This window comes from Acanthopagrus latus, chromosome 1, assembly GCF_904848185.1.
Source record: "Acanthopagrus latus isolate v.2019 chromosome 1, fAcaLat1.1, whole genome shotgun sequence".
NCBI lineage: Eukaryota > Metazoa > Chordata > Actinopteri > Spariformes > Sparidae > Acanthopagrus > Acanthopagrus latus.
The window spans coordinates 15958457-15971959 of record NC_051039.1 but is presented as its reverse complement, the minus strand read 5'-3'; the positions used below and the strand labels follow the sequence as shown (position 1 = coordinate 15971959).

General features: G+C 40.4%; 1 protein-coding gene across 4 annotated transcripts; it reads left to right on the top strand.

The window, feature by feature from the left end:
* Nucleotides 1-242: 242 nt before the first annotated feature.
* On the top strand, nucleotides 243-13160 carry stim2a (tromal interaction molecule 2a). Of its 4 annotated transcripts, none has more exons than XM_037109484.1 (12): nucleotides 243-943; nucleotides 3923-4053; nucleotides 5406-5517; nucleotides 5624-5735; nucleotides 5869-5984; nucleotides 6717-6891; nucleotides 6982-7159; nucleotides 7331-7492; nucleotides 7629-7729; nucleotides 7922-8085; nucleotides 8574-8760; nucleotides 8935-13160. In XM_037109484.1, exons 1-12 carry the CDS (start codon nucleotides 820-822, stop codon nucleotides 10355-10357), a joined length of 2985 nt encoding a protein of 994 aa, XP_036965379.1. In that variant the 5' UTR covers nucleotides 243-819; the 3' UTR covers nucleotides 10358-13160. The 4 variants fall into 4 exon arrangements, with proteins under 4 accessions (XP_036965379.1, XP_036965370.1, XP_036965398.1 ...); XM_037109475.1 differs by having other exon boundaries at nucleotides 7832-8085; XM_037109503.1 differs by lacking the exons at nucleotides 243-943; nucleotides 3923-4053; nucleotides 5406-5517; nucleotides 5624-5735 and having other exon boundaries at nucleotides 5941-5984; nucleotides 6652-6891; nucleotides 7832-8085.
* Nucleotides 13161-13503: the final 343 nt, after the last annotated feature.

Below are 13503 nucleotides of genomic sequence, written 5' to 3'. Positions count from 1 at the left end.
ACAGATTAAAGCATATCCAGGAACTGTACATTGAGGTCACTGGATCAACACCTCGGCTAACTAGAATGTTTGATCTCTGTGCGCTGGGCGGGGGCGGTGGGTTTGGAAACATAATAAGGTGTTTGGGGGCCCCGCTGCCAGAGACAGGCCGAGTGGGAGGTGGGGGGAGGAGAAGCTCAGTTCCGAGTAAGAACGTCACACATCAACGTTTCTGTTGGGAAAGGGGTGACCAAGGAGGGAACAGAGCTCCGGACGTGAACGAATAGCTGGCTTATAGAGACACCAGAAGGCCGCACAGCGCAGACTCTAACTGGACAAGAGGAACAGAGAGGCGGGGTGCAGCCTGAGCAGGGTTATAGGTCTATGTCTGGATTATTATTGTTTATTTATTTCGTTGTATTAACGATGGATGAGCCTCGGGCACTTTCATCCTAACTTGTTATTCTACCCAGAATGGATTTATAACAGCCATCACGCCGGAACACCATTGGCAACCTTTTGGAGTACTTTGTTTTTACGCACGGCCACCTTGTTATTTTACGCACGGCCGCATCGTGTTTGGATGACTGCGCAATCCTGTCTTTGTGCGCTTCCCCCACTTCGAGGTGCACTTATTCAGCTAACCCGATTTCTTTAAGTGAATCATCAGTATCACATCTCACTCCTGGCTGCACCCGTAATAGCAACACAGATCGCTTGACACTTTTCGCAGACTGACACCGGTGAGTCCTGAACGGGGGTCGGTACCGCGTGTGCTCTTTCTCTGTCTGCCTTGAAGAGTTTCTCAACTCAGGACGACAAGATTATCAAGCACCCGAAATGCTGCCTCTGTCCCCCTTGTTGCTCGTCGTTTTCCCCGCTGCGCTCTTCGTGGCCGCGCAGGGCGCCGGGGACCTCCACGGTTTCACCTTCCCCGGTGGGGGCGCAGGCTTCGACCCAACAGGTACGTGGTGGATGAGGCAACGAGAGAGCGACTGAATCAAATAGTGAAGGTTGACATATTAATTCTCATCCTGCTAGACAGAGCATTACAATCTCTCCTGACATCACCAGTGAAGCGCCAGATATTACGCAGGGCACCAGTCTCTCCTGTCGTGCGTCTGTTTTCACGTTTGCTTTCCAAGGTACTTTTTCATGGATTGTGATTCTGGTACAGTCTATGCCTTGTTGGGCTTATTCTAGTAATCATATATACATATATATATATATATATATATATATATATATATATATATACATATATATATATATATATAGAGAGAGAGAGAGAGAGAGAGAGAGAGAGAGAGTTTACCTCCTTTTGATGATAACAAAATAGTGAGCGGCTTCACGGTTTTCCACATCTTTAGAGAACAGCCCAAATTATTTTTGTGAATCTTACATATCCTGTCAAAATGCATGTTGAAAACAGTAGGTACTTTGAATCTACATTTAGACAGAAAACTAAAAACTCGTCACAGTACTAAATCTTGCAGGAGTTTTATTTTGATGGTGTGACGTCAGCTGCTTTGTGCTCCAGCTCACCTGTGGAAAGGGTTAAACTCAGGTCACGTGGAGGTCCCACAGGGACACCGGCACACGCACACACACTGGTCAGAGGACTGTCATGCTCCATTGATATTTGATAGCCTATCCAGCTGAGAGGTTTCCTCAGCTTAGAAATTCAAGTTTCATCATCAAACAGATCGATGTCTCTTCTCTGGACAATGGTATCCAGCTCCTGCCTGTGAGAGTGAGCAGATGAACATCGACCACATTTTTCACATGATTACTCTCAAAGGTTTCAGCATTTCACAAAACTGACTAATGCCTGTGAAGCATTTAAACTATTAGACAATAACGATCATGAACAGAATAGCTCACATCTGTCATCCATCCCCACACGTCAAGCAAGGAAGCGATGAATCATTAAAGCCATTTCGTCTCCCTATGTTCAGTTTGCGTTCTTCCTTATGCGTCACAGCACCCCTGCTGCTCATGTAGATGCCCTATGTCACAGGATCATCTTGCACTATTAAACATCCATAGTTCTGGGCTGATGTTCATGGGACAGGATTTGCACAACATGAAAAATAGAATACTTTGGAAATGAATGTCAGTATTTTTGCAGAAATGTTCACGTCACTATCTTTATTTCCCAGAAGTCACTTTTCCCCATGGCTTCATTCCTCCTTCCATACATCCATACAAGAAGCGTCTAGTGCTACTGGAGCTTGTTTTGATTGCGGGTATTACCGGTTACTAGCAAACCTTTGACCCCCAGTCCCTTCAGCTCCTGGAGCACCAAAACTCTAAAGTCACAGGGACAAAAATGGGCTGTGACTCAGTGTGCCAGATGACGGAAAGCTGTGAGTCATCCTCTAATGTATTTGTGTTGCGGTATTATCGTTAAGCTCGGAACATACTGCACAATTTAAATCCAAATTACCACAGCTGTTTGGTCCACGTTGACCTATTCTTTAGAGAGGCCTCACTGAGCTGTGACTTAGTTCATTGGCCAGTCATTGCCTCGAAGTCTGATGCAGTTAAGGATTCAACCTCAATTATATCGATCACAATTTATTTTTAGAATGGTGATCTAGACTCAGTATAAAATCAGTGTTTGTCATTGGCACTGTTGCTGGTTCACAGTTGTGACTGTAAAAGCCTGCTTTACTAACTATGATCTATATCCCCTCATACAAACTTGGCAGAAGCCCTCCATCCCTTGGGTCAGCGCAGTGGCAGACTCCTCCACTTCTCCACCGGGAGTGCACCCTGAAGGGCACTTTATCATGTTGTCTTAAGGGCCCTTTAACAGCATTTTCTTTCCAGTCCCTGTAAAAAGAGTTCATTTTTACACTTGTAAACATGTGAAGTTCTGTGTAGCAGCTGCAGAGTGCTGCTCGAGGTGAGATTGTTTTGTTAACAGATGGATTTAACCCATTCTGTGGTTAGTTAATTGTCCAAATTTGCCTAATACAGCACATGTGGATTGATTTTTTTTTTTGTTTTTGTTTTAATTAATTTATTTGACAGAAATAGATAGAAAACATATAAGAGGGTTTTGATTTTCAAGAATTATGATACTTAAGTACATTTATTGCCAGAAGATTACTTCAGATACCAAAAGGCTTTTTCGCAAGTGTTATTGGTGACTTACACGTGTGCTTAATTATGACTTTTGGTACTTTTAACAGCACTCATTACTGGACAGATGTGACAGTTTACGTGATTGGAAAGGTTGCTTTCTCTCTAGACTTAAAGATGGCCTTAAAGATTCTCAGTTTTAAATTCCTGCAACTCCCCTCTGGTTAGTTAGAGCTGAAGAAGCCTCTTGGATTAGAGGTGAAACAAGTCCAGTTGCCTGCCAAACAGCACTTACAGAATTACAAGGATGTTTATTTTTTTAGCCCTTTCTTCCTAGCAAAGTATTATATCTCATTTTCCATAGCTAAGCCTTAATAATGAGACAAAAAATAGCCTAGAGATCAATCTAAATTTTTAAAAAAGGCTGAGAGATCATGTTTTTTTCAGTACAAGATACTCAATCCTTTTCGTTTGTGACTCTGAAAAGGGGACATGTTTCCCTCGCTGGCCTGAAATGTCTTCTTTTTTCTGCATCTTAAATGTATTTTCAGGGAAACTAGTCTATTGACCTGTTGGGATTTTGGATCAAACAGAGGAGACTTATGTAATGTACAGTAGAAGAAAATAATTTATTGGTAAATGAATGGAATTATACAGTGTACATTCCCTTTCTGAGCCAGAAGTCAAAGAATACCAGTGTAAGACAGTCTTTTCTTGTATCTGCTAAAAAGGTAGCAGTGATGATACAAAAGAAAGTATTCAACTTGTAATCAGAATTGAAATGAAAGGTGCCCAATAGCATAGTTCAGCGACATAATAATCAATAATGACAGTGATTTCCTGATCCGTGCAGACCCTTGCATGGTGGTGTCTCCTCCATGTATGAGCGAGGCCGATCGCTACAGCCTGGAGGCCCTGCGGAGCATCCACCAGATGATGGACGATGACCAAGATGGCGGGATTGAGGTGGAGGAGAGTGTGGAGGTACGAAACTCACGCTTCATGAAACGTTAACCCCATTTTCTTGGCTCTTGCAAATCCTAGTGCGTGTTCTCGCATGCACAAGACAGAGCGGGTAAAGCAATACAACAACAGGTGCGCTGGCCGGCGGCAGAGTCAAGTGCTGCTTCAAGGATAGTAACGGTATAACTTTGCTTTTGGCTCAGTGACAAAACTGGTTCGCACTAATAGAATACTGTAACACTGGTGACCTTCATAGTCATGCTTAAGAGTACAACTCTTAATGTTTCCAGACTCCAGCTTCTCTTTTACTTCAATACATTTTTTTTGATAGTCGTCACAAACAGCTTGAAAGGACACAATGCTTGCATCTGTGGTGTCATACACTGCTTTTGCACAGAGGGGAAATATTTAACTTCAGTTATTTGTGTTTGTTAATTGCATGATGTTTGTTTTATCGAAGTACAAATGAATAATCATTAGAAAGATGAATAAATGTTTATGGTGGAATAAATTCAGAAATATTACAAAGTTTTGTTGCAAAACAAGGTGTGAAACCTTTATCTGTTGCTTTGTTTGTTGACGTATGATTTTTTTTTTTTTGATTTCCTGCAAAAGAAACTTGGAAGAACAACATGTCTTTCATTAAGTCATGTAAACAAGTATTTAGTCTTTATTTCCTGCATTCCTCCACTTCTTCACGTGCATGTAAAGGCATATTTACTGCATGTAATGTATGTGATCTCTGTTGCATGTTTTCAGAGTTCGGTCTAGAATGTCAGAGTAAATCATATACAGAGTGAACATGTATTTTGTCCAAGGACCGTGTGTGTCTTTCGTTGTATGTGACATTGGTAGTAAATCCAGAATTCTAGAATGCATTTGCCATCCAGAATGCAGTTCATGGACACACTATCCAGGAGCTCGGGTTGCGGTTGCCACAAAATTCCCCTAGCAATCATATGAAGCTCCAGTTTACAGCCAAGGACACATTCCAAGACAGCACCACACACACACACACACACACACACACACACACACACACACACACACACACACACACACACACACACACACACACACACACACACACACACGCACACACACACACACACACACACACACGTAATCACTGAAGTTTGCAACACACAAACACGCCTCTGCATGCATTCTAAATAAAAACAGTCTCAGAACAACCCAGTCCTTATTACCAAATTGAAACCCAAGAACATAACGCATAACAACAACCACTTTATTTTAGACAGAGATGCTGAGAGTTCATGCTCAGCTAATTTTAAGTGCTTCTGCCCTCTGACCTTGCTCTTTAATGTTCTATCTCAAAACGGTCTTTCCTATGTCCCTCGCTGTCTTTGTAGTTTATCATTGAGGACATGAAGCAGCAGCAGACAAACAAACATAGCAACCTGCACAGAGAAGACCAGCACATCACCGTAGAGGAGCTCTGGAGGGGCTGGAAGTCATCTGAAGGTGTGTGTGTGCGTGTCTGTGTGTGTACAAAAGAACGAATGGGTTTGTGTCCACTTTGTCCGACTTTCAGTCTCACTTTGTCTTCTTTCCTCGTCTCACTTCCCAGTACACAACTGGACTCAGGATGCGGTGCTTCGCTGGCTAAGGGAGTTTGTTGAGTTGCCACAGTATGAGAGGAACTTTAAAGACTTTAAGGTCAATGGAAACACACTCCCCAGGTGAGAATATCCATTGACAATGCGATAGTCAACTGTCTCGTGTGCTACTGCATCGCACGTCACCGTGAAAGCAAGTCGGTTGTTGGTAAGCGTCATATCAACACGCTGAACTGTCTGCGACATTTGTGTGCAGGATTGCAGCGAATGAGCCTTCATTCCTGAGTGGCCAGCTGAGGGTTCAGGACCAGAGAGACAAACAGAAGCTCAACATCAAAGCTCTGGATGTCGTTCTGTTTGGACCACCCACACGTAAGAACAAGTCCTCTCCTTACTCGTATGTCTCGTCAATGTATCTGTTCTTTTAGTTTAAATTCCAAACTACTTTCTTAGTTCCCCCAGATTTTTCCAGTAGTCAGAGGACAGCTACTAACTATTCCAGTTGTGTTGTTTATCCAAGAAAGCTCTTGTGTTGGTAGTGTTTTTAAAGGTATGATATGTAACAGTTCTGCTTTTAAAAAAGACTAAAAACAATTAGACTTTTGTTATGAATTTACTATCTAACATCTTTCTGACAGTGTTAAAACACCTGGAAATACTACATTTTGTTCAAGGTAACAGTGCCTTTTTATTTATCTGCCTGTCGCTATAACTTCTGGGAGACAGTGAGGAAAGAAATCAGCAAAAGAGACTATAACATAATGTGAATACAAACTTTAAAGCATTACCTTGTCTGTGAACACTTAAAGTCACATAGATAGATGATAGACTGATAGATTTTCACTGGCTTTGATGGTTGCTCAACAATAAAGACAACAGCTCCCATGATGCCATGCTTCTTACGTCTTTTGTTTTGGTTGAGAGACCCCTAGTGGCACAAATGATATGTTGCGTGTTTAAGAAAACATTTGTCAACTATGTGTGGTGTTAGTTTGTCTATTTGTGTCTAATGTGTAATCAAAATGACTCTTTCCTCTAGCCTCACCTGTGATGGATTTGGGATCAATGCACTATAAGTAATCGTGACCTTCCATTTCACCACAGGTCCTCATAACTACATGAAGGACCTGCTGCTAATTGTATCAGTGGTGATGGGAATTGGAGGCTGCTGGTTTGCCCAGGCCCAGAACAAAGCCAGCAAGGTCCACATAGCTAAGATGATGAAAGACTTGGAGAGTCTGCAGAGGGCTGAACAGAGCCTCATAGATATGCAGGAACAGTGAGTATTCGGTGTCCAGTGACTCTCACCTGCTCTGCGATTTTAAGATAACTTCTTTTTGATTGCACCGAAAACATTTCGCTTCCTCAGACTGGAGCGAGCCCAGGAAGAAAAACGCAATGTTGCAGAGGAGAAACAGAACCTGGAGGAGAAGATGAGGGATGAGATCATGGGGGCGCAGGAGGAGGCTCACCGTCTGCACAGGCTGAGGCAGGGAGCTGTCAGTGAGCTCAGCCGCCTGAGATACGCAGAGGAGGAGTTGGAGCAGGTGGCACACCATACAACTCGAGGACACGACTTTTGCAAAACCTATGCTAGATACTCGTTTTCCCTGCTAAAGTTTAAAGAATTTAAAGAAAAGGATTTCAGCTTTGAGCTCAGTTTTCAACAACTCCTGCTCATGGTAATTTCCAACATTTGACTGATGTCATCCCCTTAGGTCCTCGGAGCGCTGAAGCAGGCAGAGAAGGACATGCATGCTAGCTGGACGGCCTCAGAAGCCCTCCAGCAGTGGCTGCAGCTGACACATGAGGTTGAGGTCCAGTACTACAATGTCAAGAAGCAGAGCGCAGTGCTGCAGCTTTCCTCTGCCAAGGAAGAGGTAATTCATGAAAAAAGGGACAAATTCCTTTCCTTTTCTGGATAGAAACAGCCCAATCGCAATAACAATTGTTGCTAATGTTAAGACACAGGATGATGAATTTAGCAATCTGACCTGCACCCACACTTTCTTGCAGGCAGAGAGAATTAAGAAGAAGAGGAATTCCGTGCTGGGGACTCTCCATGTCGCCCACAGCTCCTCTCTAGACCAAGTTGACCACAAGATCCTAGAGGCAAAGTGAGAAAAAAAAAATAGCAAGCAAAACAAGTTTTTTTGTGTGTGTAATGTGCAACACATTTCTCAAAGGTTTTTTTTTTTATTATTATTTATCTCACAAAGGAATGCTTTGTCTGAAGTAACAGCCTGCCTACGTGAGCGCCTCCATCGCTGGCAGCAAATTGAGCGCCTCTGTGGCTTCCCCATCATTAGGAATCCAGGGCTAGCAAACCTCACTGCCCAGCTCTACTCAGACTCTGCTGCCCTTGGGTTGCCCCGAGCGCCCCAGTCGTCTTGCTCATACCACGGCTCTCTCCAGGGATCTATAGAGGATCTGTTAGAAGAGTCTGATTCTCCAGTCTTATCACAAATGCCAGGTAGGTAGCAGACCTTTTTTATTCGTCATTACAGTCAACAAAGTATTCCATCAGCCTCATACCTGATGACTGTGGAGGCCATGGCATGTGATCAACGTCAGCTGTTAGGTTTGAAAGCTGCAAATTTAGTAAATGTGTTCAAGTTCATCAGATGATCAAAAGGGCCAATGTTAATCTGCACACATTTTAACATTGAGTTAAACTTTGGTAGACTCTAAAGTTTTAGATTTGTGCCGTTGACCAATAGCAAGAGAGGACATTTGAAGGAACAGAGAAAATAGAAAAAAGGTTGAAAATCTGTTTTTTCTCAATAGCACTAGCTAGATGGCTAGTGTTTTTGTGATTAGCTCTCCAGTCTTAGTAGCCTGCCAGCAAGCTGTAACTAGTCACAACATCACTAATCTTCTAGAATCTAATATTTTCCTCTCTTATGTATGGATGGAGTGGTTTTGCTGATTGGTTCATCTTTGGCCTTTCTCCGGTCACAGCTCCACCACTGAAGCGCTCTCCTCGAACACGGGGGTCCACCATATGTCGGTCACGTCGTCCTGGTGTCATCACTCAGCCACCAGCTGGCGTGATCTCACAAGACCCCGACCTTCTCATCCCCATCCGATCCCCATACCCTTGTTTTGATGAGGAAGAGGGGCGCTTCTTGAAAACTCTGAAGAAACAGTATGTCTACCACAATTTTTACAGACAAATGATTTTGACATGCTCCCATGCTAAACCACTATGTTTCAGCTACATCTGTGTTGATGCACATGTTGTCCGTTCTTTGATTCCGTCCTGCTTTCCTTCCTTGTCCTTTCTCACCCATAGTCTTCCTTTTCTTTTTCTCACTAATAGAGACTCCGATGAGATGTTTTCAGACACAGACTATATGACCTCACCTCCTCTCAGCAAAATGTTCCCTAGTCAGACGATTCACACGTCCTCTCAAAAACTCTATCTTGATGAAACTGAGCTTCGTTCAGACAGCTCCATTACAATGCCTTGGAGTAAAGAAGTCGAAGCTGTTGCTGAATCTCCAGTTCGCAAAATATCTGTGCACGAGCTTGAAGCTACAGTAGATGCTTCCTGCAGGAAGATGGCAAAAGACAAAATCTTTGATTCTCCCTTGGAAACTCCTTCTTTGAAGATATCCAAAGAAGAGTTATTGATAGAGGCTACTTCAAGGAAGATATCCAGAGACAGAGGTGATGTTCCCATGAATGTTGCAGTTAAAAAGGGGCTTTCCAGTGACTTGGACACAGACTTTGCAGCCAGGAAAGGAGACAGAGATACAATTGGGGATTTGATGGAAACTGCTTCAAGGAATTTATACAGAGAAAGAAGTGATTTGTCTCTGGATGTGAGGAAGATTATTTGGAACGAGTTAGAAGCGACAACAGATATGGTACCTAGGAAGATATCAAGAGATAAGTTGGGTTCCTCAATGGACAATGTCTCAAGAAAGATGATACGGGACGATGTTGAGCGTACGCTTGACTCTGTATCCAGAAGGATCACAAGAGATTCAATGGGAAAGTCCCTAGACGCAAGTTCTAGGAAGCTTCCATGGAATAAAGGAGAAAGCCAGCTTGATTCCTCTGTGAGGGCCTTAGCAATGGACAAAGTGGTAGAGACCACTAGAACACCCCAAAGAAAGATATCTAGAGATGAGCTGGAGTATGGTACCGATATTCAAGAGAAGCAAGAGTTCAGTTTAGAACCATCTTCAAGTCGGATGACACTGAAAAATGAACTTGAGATGTCTGCAGGATCTCTCCGAAGGAGAATGCCAAGAATGCAGAGACTTGACATTGACAGTTCCACAGAAAGTCTCACTTGGGATAGAATTGATAGTCAGATGGAAACACCTAAACAATCAGTACTGAGGGAGGAGCTGGGAGAATCCCAATTAAGTTCATCTCCCAGTCAAACTGGACAGCCAGATCTAATGGCAACCTCCCAGGGGCCATGGAGGTCATCATCGGACCTTTACCCGTTGAGTCAGCTTGTTTATGATGGAATCCTTGAGAAGGCCTGCAACTCCATGACCCCAACCAGCCTCTCCGTCTCAACACCCAACCTGCCCCAGAGCAGGCTGCTGACAGAGGCGGAGCCCCCCGTGCCGCCGCCAAGGATCGCTGTCCCATCTCCTGCATCGCCCCGTGGGAAGAACCATGATAAGGAAAAGAGCAAGAAATCCTTAAAGTTGAAAAGTCTCTTTAAAAAGAAAAATGAGTCAGCTCCAGAAAAGCTTCAAAGCGGTCTTCACAAACTCTGATAACCACCTTAAAATTCTTTCTTTTTTTTCTTATTATTTACTTTTTATTGAACCATCAAAGAGAGTTTGACCACACTGTAGATATCTTTTTCATTTTCAGAGACAGTGGTGTTTGCAATAACCAAATAGAGTAAGGGAAACAGATAACATATTTATGTTTGCATTCTCTGTTTTAGGGAAAAAAAAAAAAAAAAACTGACGGAATCACAATACATGTATGATGTCTATCGTTGCCTGTAAAAAAAATAAACAAAACAAACAAATAAAATGCAAAAAACAGGACATTTGGACATATAAGTCAGTTAGATATGTTAGATCTCTCAGTGGAGAAGAAGTGGAAATTATTTATTTTCTGTTAAGTCTTATGTAGACATGTGGTTGATGCCAGATATTATTTTAGTGGTAGACGTTTTGGGGCTTTGCCTGTGGTTGAAGAGTTACATGATGTTTATACTGAGTGCTCTTCTATATAAGAGACAATGCTTGAATTAGTTTTTAACGACAAATGAAGACACTGACTGTAGTAGAAAATGAACGTATTCTATTCTGAGTAATGTTTGGGTTAATTTCGTTCCATTCACAGTTTTTCCCCCAATCCTGAAGGCTTATGGTATTAAGCAAGAAACAATTTAGTAGAGAGACCTATTAAAAATATATTCTTTCAATAAGCTTCTTGGGGCCCTATATGAACAAACAATTTAGTTTGATCAACAACCACACCTTTGCACACCTTTGCTGATTTCATTGTTCTAGTCCGAGTCTTAATAAGTGATGTCTAAGGATGTTTTTTCACCCTAACTTTTATATTTGATACATTTCAATGCTGCATAGATAGTGTTTACCTTTTTTTTTTTTCAGGGCCTTAAATACTTCATGTGCGACAGCTTAACAGGCCTTCACAAATAACATAAAGTCTGTAGCAACGAATACTTTATTTAATGTAAAAAAAATTAAATGAATCCTTTTAATGTTTAGGTAATATTTTGTAATACTTTTTGTATATCAATGGAAAGAGAAGTGTCAGAGTGGATCTGTTGCAGCAGGGACAGCCCCTTTAATCTTCAGAATGAGCAAAAGTTCAAATGCTATTTTCAATCACAGCGGGACTTTTACGGTGGGTTCCGTTGATAAATGTTGAAAAAAAAAAAACAGACAGCAAATATATATTTCTTAATGACAGTGTTCCCCAATGCATGAACCATCTTAACCAAAACTGCTGGTGTCTTTGATTTATTTTGTGCCCTCTACCATTCACTTGGAGGTACCTCACAGCATTTTGGTAGTGTTATCATTAAATTCAGTGGGGCATTTTTAAGACCAAGATCAAACAAACATAGCCCAGAGGTTTGGAATATGTGTCAGATTTTCACATAAACAAAAATGGATCCATTAATAATAATAATAATAATAAAAAACTAATCTGGTCTGATCCTGTGGATCAAGAAAACCCAAGATTATTTTAAAAAAAAAAAAACCTTATACTTACCATGTGCCAAACGCTTATGAACAGTTTGCTTGCAAACTGTCATTTATTTTTCGAATTTTTTTGTTTTTTTTTAAATGTGTGCATTTGATTTGATTGCTTTAATTTGTTGATGTTTGTAGAGGATTTACATTTTCTTTTATTGTTTACAGACATAAAGTTAGTACCTTTAGTAATTTGGAAATGTAGCCTTGCTTTTACTTGATTTGAAAATATATTTTTGAAATAAGTCCTTAATATGTTTGTCTCTGTGTAAGGGATATATGAATGAAATGTGAATGTAAGAATTCATCGGCTATTCTCATCTGATGATTTATTAACAGCTGATAATTGAAGACATAGACGAGGTTGTACAATCTGGAAATTATGTGCATTGTTCTGCAAAAAAAGAACTTCACATTGCCAATATAACATCTTGAAATGTGAAATTTCATCTTAAAAAATGAATAAAGTCCAAATGGGTTATTTATTAGTTGTAGGATATATGCTGTTTTTCTTTGTATTTAGATTCCAAAGCCATTCTGAAATTCAAAAAATGGCTCAGTGATTGTTAATAATACAATTCATTAAAAGAAAGGAAGGAGGAAACACATTTATACGGTACATGTATTGTATTAAAGATTTCCAGTCAAGTGTTTTATTATACGCCATAACTACCGTAAATACTAAATAACTAACTAAACTAAATAACTAGCATGCTACTGTAAATCCTCACATAAAACCCAACAGCCACAAGGAAATGACAATTTTAACTTAATTTAAATTTAAATTAAATTAAATTAACATTAATTAACATTTTGAATTTGAGGTAATTTCACGTGATTGTTCTCTGCCTATAAAAAGCAAATCTTCATCTTCTGTCAAGCTTCTGCCGTGTTTGTTGATTGTGAGCTTGGAACGCAACTTGTGTTAGACACACATTTTGTTCAAAGAGGCTACTTAGAGAGATTTATGAAGATTGCATTGGTGCTGTTTGACACAACTAACGACCACGTCGTTCTACTGTGCTCATCAACAAGAAGACAGACCAGACATACTTACTGAATCCTTGTTGTGATGTTGCCATACGAGGAGACAAATATATCAGCTACTATTTTTTTCGTTAACCCCCTCCTTGGTTAAAGTAGTTGAAAGCCCTGAGACCATTTGTCATTAAAAAAAATACTGTAATTTAGATTTCATTCAAAATGAATATGAAGAAGACTTTATTTGACTTACTATCTAAATTTAACACTTATTTGAACTTAATGTTTTTCACTAGTCTTGCTTGTTGAATAATTTGCTTGACATGGAGCTTGTTTGGTAGATTGACTACTTTGAATAAATCACTTTAAAAATAAATTTTGAGAATGTTGTTTTTCTCTTTAATTAACAGAATATCATGTGATAAGCACATACTGTTTGATGATGCATAGTTGGGGGATCATGACTGTGGATTACTTTTAGTAATGATGGCCTTATTAGGGGATATCATGATTTTATATATATATATATATATATATATATATATATATATATATATATATATATATATATATATATATATATATATATATATATATATATATATATATATACCTTTTAGAGGTCAGCAGAGCGACCAGTTAGCTGAAACGATATTTGGGTGTTCATAATAGTGGAGATACATTTCCTTGCTTTAAAC

Bases quoted from the DNA above. Each gene is read 5' to 3' on its own strand.
- stim2a (XM_037109475.1), top strand. From the start codon at position 820: ATGCTGCCTCTGTCCCCCTTGTTGCTCGTCGTTTTCCCCGCTGCGCTC. The intron at 7,730-7,831 runs GTGAGAAAAAAA...TATCTCACAAAG, and splicing joins CACAAGATCCTAGAGGCAAA to GAATGCTTTGTCTGAAGTAA. The intron at 8,086-8,573 runs GTAGGTAGCAGA...CTCCGGTCACAG, and splicing joins AGTCTTATCACAAATGCCAG to CTCCACCACTGAAGCGCTCT.